The sequence below is a fragment of the Lampetra fluviatilis genome, chromosome 4 (assembly GCF_964198595.1).
Source record: "Lampetra fluviatilis chromosome 4, kcLamFluv1.1, whole genome shotgun sequence".
NCBI classification, from domain to species: Eukaryota; Metazoa; Chordata; class Hyperoartia; order Petromyzontiformes; family Petromyzontidae; genus Lampetra; species Lampetra fluviatilis.
The window spans coordinates 6,469,947-6,479,489 of NC_136278.1; the positions used below are offsets into that span (position 1 = coordinate 6,469,947).

A 9,543-nucleotide genomic window follows, 5' to 3' on the forward strand; every position below is an offset into this window, starting at 1 on the left:
TGTTGGTGCAGACACTTGTCGAGCACATTCTCAGCTGTGTACCTCTCTAATTTCGCCACATTGGAGGCGACATGTGAACTGGCACGCAGGAGGTCGTTGGTTTCAATCCCGACCCTCATGAATGTACATTCGGAGTTTGCGTGTCTCTCTCCCTGTGGTCAGGTGGATTTTACTCCGGGTCCTCCAGTTTTTCCCTCCACATCTAGAAAAATGCGTTCAGAGTATTTGGCTGCTATAAATTCCCACACGATAAGCCACTTTATTGAGATGTGATTTGTGACCAGGGTCGCTTCTGAAAAAGAGCTGTATAGTTTAGTAGGCCTTATCTAATAAAATTAAAATAGTAAAATAGTAGTAATGGCGTTATTTCAGCAGCTGTCGAAATCTGCATTCGTATCCTCTTTCAGTGTGGAGAAAATGTGAAGATATTTTTGTTTTCAAATTGGAAACCAACGAATACGACGCAATGTGGATATACATTTCAAACATTGGCTGCCAGGCCTCAGAGCACCATAAAAGCGATGGAGACGGACAAGAAATGGAAAACAAGTTATATTGAATCGTACATCAAATTTTATTCCACGCATGTTGTGTTGTACGACACGGAACACACAAATGTTTTTGACCAACAGACAACATTAAACAAGTTGCAAATTCAAGAAACTTGTAAACGAATATATTGGTATTTTTCAAGTATATAAGACATACATAGCTTCAGAGTTGTCGAAGCCTTCATACCCTAATGCGTGTTGCAGGGTTTTCTTTATGGAAGAGGTCACATTGCTCTCAGCTCACATAAAAGCCTCACCTGTGGACAATTATTACAGTAACACGTGTTATTTACAATGAAACCAGACTCGTAATGCCACTGTGACACCCACTGTGGAAATATCGTCAGAATTGACACCGTGGGATCGGTCAGCGTTTCAACTTTGCCAAACGGATGCAAATCCAAGCGTCTTCAATTTTGACCGTCTTTGGAACATTTATAGATAGCGATCCGACAGCTTTTCAAGGGCAACAATTGAAAAAAAAAATGACTATCAGTTAATCCAGTGCCAAGTCGTACTAAAACACACGCACACACACACATAATATACACACACACACATTTACACATATAGGCCTATGTTATATAAATTATTTGGGTGCGATTTTCTTTTCGTGACGATCAAAACATTCCGAATGAGTTACTTTCATAAGTTAAATCTCCACTCGTGTCCAGTTACAGCCCATGCTGGATTCTTAGATTTTTTTTCCTCGACTCGGCTGGAGATTATACAACCTGAGCAAACGTGTATGACTGACAATACCAAACTAGAGTACACAACGACACATTTACAGTGTTTATGCATTCCAGAGTATTGCTTTAATACTCGCCCGGAGTGACCGAGCCCCACCACGACAAAGGGGGGGGGGGGGAGAGGGGGTAAAAGACTGGAGTTTAAAGCAACACAAACAAATTACGGTACCCTTATAGTAAACAACAACAACAACTGTATTGCTATGGGGAACCTATTGTTATCTCCGATTGAAACAATACAAGTCAATCGGTAAGGTCGATTGCATTCGAATACGTCCGCACACACGAACATCTGACATGCGGTGCGCACTTGTAAATCGTGCTTCTTTTTCCGTACGTGTTTAAATGTCCAGTAGCTTATACACCGTGTACGCTTTTAAGTGCACGTTCGACGAGCAGTTCTTTTCGTGTGTCCATTTTTAACACTCCATTCTCGTATTGCTGACATACTGTAACATAAATATATTGCACTATTAAAAGAAAAAAAAAATCTGATCGGCAGTTATTGCATCCGCACTGGGTGTGCTGTTACTTATTGTATTTTACGACCAGTGCAGCTCTGCGAGGCGTATAGCGTCCGTAAATCCTGCGCAGCGGATGACCTTAACGCGAAACAGTTTCTTTCCTGCCGGTCACCGCCGCCGCGTGCGCTCGCTAGCACGGAGACGAGGCGGAGAGCGGCTTCGCGAAACCGATGGCGTCGGCGCTCTTCAGCGAGGGCTGGCTCGGGAAACTGAACGCCTGCAACGGGGCGGCGGCTTTGGCGGCAACCGCGCCGTGGCCGGGCCCCGGGTCCCTCACGCCGTCCTCGGCGGGCTCGGCCCGCTGGAGGGAGGGCACCGGCGAGCGGGAGCCCGGATCGCCGGCGACACAATCGTCGGTCGCGGGCGCCGCGGCGAGCGGTTGGGCGGCGTCGGGCGCTGGCAGGGCGCAGCAGGGGCTCCGCACGGCTGCCTGCTGCTGCTGGATCTGCACCTCGAAGCTCTGCAACTGGCCCAGGAAGTTGAAGTTGGGCGATATGACGCTGCGCCGCTGGCGCACGAACTCGAAGGCCTCGTCGAGGCGGAGGCGCCGGGTCTTCATCAGGTAAGCGAGGCAGATGGTGGCGGAGCGCGACACGCCGGCGTGGCAGTGCACGAAGACGCGACCGCCGCCTCGTCGCGTTGAGTCTGGGCAAACACACGAACGGACGGAGAGGTTACGGAAAAGGTGACCTCTTGTTGGTGGGGAAAGCAAGGCGCCAGTCGGCAGGCGTGGCCCTCCCACGGCTGCAGCAGCCGTGCAACAACAACAACAAAAAAAGTGGCCGGGCTGGTAGTGACTGGTTGGTGTGGTCATGCCACATTTGCTACATTTAGTCATTCCCGACGTTGCATTCTTTGAAATGTCAACTCTAAAATGGCAAACACGCTGCCTTATTGTTGGTCCAACTGCGCCTTTATTTCGTGAAAGCTGTGCATGTATGCAACCACCAAATACAGCAGCATGAATTCAACTGATGAATACAGCAAACTATTTAGGTTATCGTTATGGACATAACAGATGCTGTTCAGGACCGGCCAAGGTGGTATTTTTGTGTGGTAGACACAGCCCTTGTAAAAAAAAAAAAAACTCATTAGATGACATTGGACATCCGTGAAAAAGAGCTTGATAGCTCATCAGATTCCTGCAGGATAAATGCGGATTCTGATTCTGTGTGAAATGATGGCTCACCGATGAAGTCTATAGCCTCCAGGAACCAGGCCCCGATGTCTGCCTTGTGGTTGTCCTCCACGGGGATGGACTTGTAGGTGAACAGGCCCTCGAAGTGGTTGGGTAGGTCGGCCGAGACGTTGAGGAGCGCCGTGATGCCGATGTCGTCGAGAAGCTCCCGGCGGGACGCGTGGTACGCGCTGCCCAGGTAGAGGAAGGGAAGGATCTCTACCGGACCGCCCTGTATGAGACAACAACAACAACAACATTGGCATCAATAATAATAACAACAATAATATTTGCAACAGGTTAAGGTTACAGCCCTGCAATTGTTTTCTCATACCCATGCCGGCTGAAGGGCTTGAGAGAGATCCTCAGAGCGGGTATCTTGGCCTACTCTTCCATTGGAAGAGGTGGGAGTACGCAAGCTTGACCCAGATCGCACGTGACCTGCCGATCGACGAACTGTGGCGTACCCATTTTATAACGACCACTGTCCATAATTTTAAATTCCACATCAAGAGACTGAATTATCACGAGTGAATCACATTCTAATGGGTATTATGTGTGGGAGGGAAGCAGCATAACTCATGCACAAGAGGAAATAGCACTCAAAGCGTTGCACAGACGGATACAGCAAAATTCCCTGCTACTGACATTTTCCCATTTGGAAGTTTTAAAAAAATGTGTAACAAACTAACCCTGATCTCCAAAGCGCAGAATTACAAGCATGCACCATCTCCTACTTGGCTTGGCATTTCAACATGTTTACACACAGGTGAGGTCAAGTCGTCGGTGTGCTTTTGAACAAAGCGAGGATAAAATGTGACGCAAGTGGACTTTGTTACGATGCTGGTGACATGGTTTTCTATTCCTGGCAGAGAACACCAAAGGAAAGTGGTGTTTGAATGTGGTTTAGGTCCCCCTTAAGATTCACTCAGCCTAAAATTAGTTGAACACATGACACGTGTATCAGGAAGAAAATTCAGTCAGGCATAGTGCTTGGCCACAACTACCAAACATAAATTTTACAGTGCCTGCCTGCTAACCGTACTTTCTTCAACAATAAGACCACACGTGGTATTCCTCAGTCTGTTAACGTCAAAAGGCCACCACACCTTGCCATAAATTCCTACCAGAGCATCCCGTAGTTGTAAAGTCAACACCCAAAATTTAAGGTATGCTCTTACTGTATCTCAACCACGTGGCCCCTTGGTCATCCTCTTGTTCACCAACCTCTGTAGGGCACTCCCAAACCATGCCCGAATAACCTGCCCTCCTTCATTCCACTACATCCTACAACCTCTTTGTCCTACACTTTCCCATCCCCATGTCCGGTTAAGAACCTCTCAGTTGCTCACCTTTTCATTCCTTGAAAATTCCTAACAACCTTCCCATATAACCTGTATTTGTAGGACAGAGCTTTATTTATGTATGTATAACTTCTTTCACACCATACGTAGCCAACCGTGCTAAATCGGAGTTGTGAGTTAATAGTTTGCTTACGAAGCAACACCAAGGCCCCATGTAGTACAATGTAAGGCAGTAAAAGCTTTATTACGGGCAGCAGATGGCAGTGCAAAAAAAAAATACATTGTGCCCATGACCCCACACGGCACGGGGAGGCTCTCATCCAGCAGTGGATTTACAAAGGGGGCTCTGCACGTGCACGCACAAGACGGTTTACCTATTCGCCTGCCTTTAGGTAAGGCGGGGGGGGGGAGGGAGTTTCTCTCGCTGTGTGTACAAGCGGATGGGCATTGGTACGCTGGCTGGCAGCGTGGCAGGTGTAGATTTGCGTGCGGAGGTGGGATTGACAAAGGTGCCCCCCGTGGCATGTGCCTGTCCATGCGAGCCGAGGAGATGTGCACCTGGTCGTAGGTTGGGGTTCCCGCTGTGTGCAAGCGGATGGGCACTGGTGGCAGCAGGGCAGGTGGAGTGGTCTTGCACGGGGAGGTCAAGGCAGAGTCCAGGCACAGCTCGGAGAAATCGCGGTGGAACTTCTCATATCCTCCTGGGGAGAAGGGAAGAAAATATGATATAATCACGCTGGTGAGCTGGGGATGATGAGAGAGAAAAAACAAACAAGTCGTAAAGCATTGCGCACAGCAGCTGTGAAGGCACAGCGACTGTAGGAGGCGCATGCCAACCTGGCCTGCACAGGTGCTACCGATAAGCAATTTGTATTTTCTTGGCGACGCTGCAAGATTCACCCCCCCACCACCACCACCCCCTCGAGAAGACTCCCTCGCTCGACTACCGTATTCTCTGGAATATAAGACGCATTCCCACCCCTCCCTCCCTGCCTGCCAGTATTGTAGATCAACACATGGTGCGTCTTTTAATCCGTTAGTTGTGTGTTTATGTGCATCACCAGATTTCAATAACTATATTGACAACGGGCGCAAGTTTGGGGGGTGCATCTTATTTTCCGACGGCGGGTCTTACAATGTAGCAATTCGCTGTCGAAGTGTTAATTAATTAGGCTGTATAGGTATCTATTTATGTTACATGCATACATTTTATGTTACATGCATAAATATATACCTATACACACGTACACACGTACACGCGACGCATGGCCAGGCGAAAACCCATTCGAGAGGAGGCAGGGGTCTTTTGTTATGTAATAGACGAGGAATTTTATGAATTGACGAAAATGGTGTGTGGTCTGGCGTCAAATAGTAGCGTACCCAAAAATAATAGTCTGACCCGTTCCAATTTTTTTTATGCAGTGTTGTTTATGGTGTAATAGTAGTAGTAGCAGCATAGCAATCTCTAACGATGCTTAGGGCTCTGTTGTTTTGGTTTAAAATGTAACAAGGTCGCCCCAGTGGAAGAACGTGAATGCGTTGCACGTTAACGCGTTCTCTCATTCACAAGATCGGCGTGCTCGGTTCTGTCACGCGCACGCCACCGACTGCGCATTTGGTCGGTGAGCAAACCCCTTATGCGCGTGACGATAACCAACATTATTTGACTTTGGCGCGCCGCTCCTTTTGGGGTGTTTGTTTTTCTCGTCTTTCACAAACAACGCGACGAATCCAATTAATGTTACCGGCGTTCGGGGATGAAGTCCTCGATCCACGGCGCGAGCTCGTGCACGCGTGTAAGTAAGCGTACTATTTTTGCAAGGCGTGTGTATCCAGTGTCCAATGGGGTTTTGTTGCGATTCTTGTTTCTGGTCGGAACTGTGTTCAATGACACCTAGACCAGCTTCGGGGTTATTATGAATGGTAAGCCATTGTTTGCCCAATTAACATAGTTCAACTCAACATTTCAAAGGGATTTGTGCAGAACCATTGTAATGCGTTTAATTTTGAGTAATAATGATTGTGTCTTAATGGTTCGCGGAAATGTAGGATTCATCGGTTAAATTGAAATGTCACTGAAAACAAAGTTGAACCCGTGTCAAATCGCACTTTGACCCCCGGTTATATAGCTTCCACTGTCAACACGTCGAGGTCAAATTTGAATATAAAAAGTCAAGCGCGCAGGTTATAATCTTACTATCACGCGTGTTTGTTTACAATGTATAGGGTTGTATAACGTTGTATACACGCTAACCATCGTCAATATTAACGTAAAAAATATAAACGTTCTACGTACTGTAGTGTGATATATCATTTCCGTGAATAGGTCTTAAGAGTAAATATGACATCATTTTAATCCGGTAGAGAGTACGGATTGTGGACATAGTCTAAAATTACTATAAATGACTTCACCACACACACATTGTAAACACGAACGAAATGATGATGCTGAATCTGGGACCAGCAGGTGACACGAATGTTAATCCAGACACAGACCAGACATTCCACTTGTACGTACCACCGACATCACCCCAATGGTTACACTCACACATTCCTTTGTTTGGCATTTACAAGTAGCACCCTACGATAACCCTTGTACAATTCGTGGGATATAACATAATCCACATGTACTATTCGTACAGAGTGAAACTGGTAGTAATAAACTAGTGTAACCTCAACCAGAAATTTGCATCTGCTCTCTTTAAAACGCACGTCGCTACAAAAATAAAGTGTCAGCGTTCCTCAGTAAAATGCTGGATAAAGGCTACCCCCCCCCCGAACCCCACGTATAGTTTTGACTATACTTCACCATGCTGGTCAGTGCAGAATGGTGAAGATGGGGCCGCACAGGACCGCTTTAGGTGCCACTTAGTCGCCACCGAGGTTGGCTGCGGCCCGCGAAACAACCCCAGATGGTCCATGCTCCGATAACGCAGTGCGATAACCACTGCCTGCATCGCCACTCATCCTGGACAGACTAATATCCTTCCATACACGCATCAGACATTGTATATCCGCTGCTGGATGGACCGTCTCCCTGCGGCGTTGCCTCCAAACCATCTCTTAACCGCATCGCTCCATCTCCGGGACACATCAGAGGATGACCAATGATGGACAAGCCTCGTGACGGAATGTCAACCAAGAAGACCGATAACGCGTCCGGGGCGACGGCCACATGGATAGATTTTAATCAGACAACACGGACAACCCCCAGTCCCTTTTGTCGCCAGCCCCCAAGCACACACACACAGACCGTGCGGGTCGTGGGAAATGCTTGACCATGCTTCATCACCGCCGGTTCAGCGCGGGTTTGGCGAAAACGTGTCACTCGCCACTAACGTTAGCAAACGAACCCGTCAGTCAGTACGGTCACCCACGTGCGTGTGTTGGTGCGCGTGTTGGTGCGTGTAAGAAGTGTTGATAACGCGGTGCTCGCTAACAGCAATTGCCCCGACAGTCTGTTAAGGCTGTGTGAGTAGGAGGGGGGGTGAGAGATATTTGTCTTTTTGGCCGAGAGCTCACCTCTCAGAAAGTACACCGGGGTCCCCCGGGTCTCCCTGCCCAGCGCCAAAGCCACCATGGCCACGGTGCTGTCCGCTCGCAGGGCGGACAGCTCTCGCGTCCTCTCGTCCACCAGCACCACGGCCGCGTAGAGCCCGGCCAGGAGCCGTGCCCTCGCCTCCGTGCTGGGCAGCAGCTCGGCTAGGGGCAGCGTCCACGTCGTGGCCACAGACTCGGCCGCCTGCCCCTCCGCCTGCCCCGCAGAAGTGGCCACGTTGGTGGCACGGATGCCCCTTCTGCGGCGGCGTAGGAGGATGGGGTTGGTGTGTACGTTGAGAGAACCCCGTACATGGGAGGCGCTGTACGCCAGGAACGAACGGCAGTCCAGCAGCAGATACCTGCTGTTCACAAGAGGCGATGATGGTGGTGGTGGTGATAGGGATGGTGATGATGGTTGCGGCGGCGATGTCATCGATGCTGCTGCTGCTGCGCTGCTGGTGGTGGTGCCAGTGGAGGTGGTGATGATGATGTTGTTGGCACTGCTGGTGGTGGTGTTGTTATTGTTGTTGTTGTTGCTGCTGGCGCTGTTGTTGGCGGTGTTGATCGCAGCCGATGGACTGGATACGTCCCTCTCCCTGCTCTCCCCGTCTCTCTCGCGCAGAAGCAGCTTGCGTATCACGTAGCAGTCGATGGGCTGCGGTGGTTCAACGGGGCTCCATTCCGTCTCGAACACATCCATGATCACCATCGCTGCTGCGAGCCGGTGGGTTGGTGGGTGGTGTCAACGGGGGCAGGAACGAACTAACGTGATGATGTTACTGCTGCTTGCTTGCTGCCTTGGCGGCGGTGGTGGTGGTTGTTGTTATTGTTGGTGTCGTTCAAATGGACGGAGCCTTAACCGAGAAAGGAGACAAGCCCATGTGCCAAGCGAGACACGCCGGGACAATTCGGCTCAGTCACACGCGGCCCCCCCCCACATGGCGTGGCAGCGATACGCGTCTCTTGCGTTCTGTCACAACCCGCCAGCCGCCGCAGCTGTCGGGCTCACACCGCACCGCGTGAGTGCGAGCGAGTGAGTGAGCGTGCGTCTGTGTTGTGTGCTTCTCTCTCTCTTGAATCATTTCCTGCGTCTCATTTATAACCATTCTTCTCAATGAACCGACGTCACCATCCATATAAGGATTAAGGGCGTTACGTCACCCCCCCTCCCCTCCCCAAACTCTCCCCCCCCACCCCTACGGGCTGCTCCCGCCCCGCTCTCACCGCACCGCACGCCCCGTCACCCCCCACGCCTCCCCAACAAAGACAAAGGTCCCCCGTATAGCCTGCGCAGGCTGGTGGGGCAAGTGCCGTCAGCGAGCACATATGTAGGCCGGCACTGCACACCCGGGTGACCAGGACCACGCAACGGCCGCCTTTGTCTCTTCCCGAGTGGCGATGTTTACTACACACCGCACCAGGTACTCATTTGAGGCTGAGTCGACCTAGGGGAGGCCCCGGCACCGGTCCAGATCATCGTCACCGGTGTTGGCCGTGGGCGGGAATCCAACCTGAGTCGGCAGGTTCGTAGCGGGAATCGAGCCCCGGGTCGCTGGGTTCGTAGCGAACCAGCAGCAACCCATCCACCCAGCACCACCGTCATCACGAACACAGTGCAAACAGCGCTCCATTCTCTCTCCACGTATACGGGAAATATTGCATTAGTGCGCATCAGCCGATTGGCTTTCCCGACCA

The 9,543-nt window shown here is 50.3% G+C and overlaps 1 protein-coding gene across 1 annotated transcript; it reads right to left on the reverse strand.

Moving 5' to 3' along the window:
* Positions 1–587: 587 nt before the first annotated feature.
* LOC144931525 (dual specificity protein phosphatase 1-like) lies at positions 588–8,954 on the reverse strand. The gene is made up of 4 exons (XM_078855466.1): positions 7,831–8,954; positions 4,867–5,009; positions 3,017–3,236; positions 588–2,472 (listed from the first exon to the last, which is right to left on the reverse strand). Exons 1-4 carry the CDS (start codon positions 8,555–8,557, stop codon positions 1,958–1,960), a joined length of 1,605 nt encoding a protein of 534 aa, XP_078711592.1. The 5' UTR covers positions 8,558–8,954; the 3' UTR covers positions 588–1,957.
* Positions 8,955–9,543: the final 589 nt, after the last annotated feature.

Coding starts and splice junctions, on each gene's coding strand:
- LOC144931525 (XM_078855466.1), bottom strand. CDS start 8,557: ATGGTGATCATGGATGTGTTCGAGACGGAATGGAGCCCCGTTGAACCA. Junction 3,237..4,866: donor GAACCCCAACCTACGACCAG/GTGCACATCTCC, acceptor TGTCTCATACAG/GGCGGTCCGGTAGAGATCCT. Junction 2,473..3,016: donor GGAGGCTATAGACTTCATCG/GTGAGCCATCAT, acceptor GTGTTTGCCCAG/ACTCAACGCGACGAGGCGGC.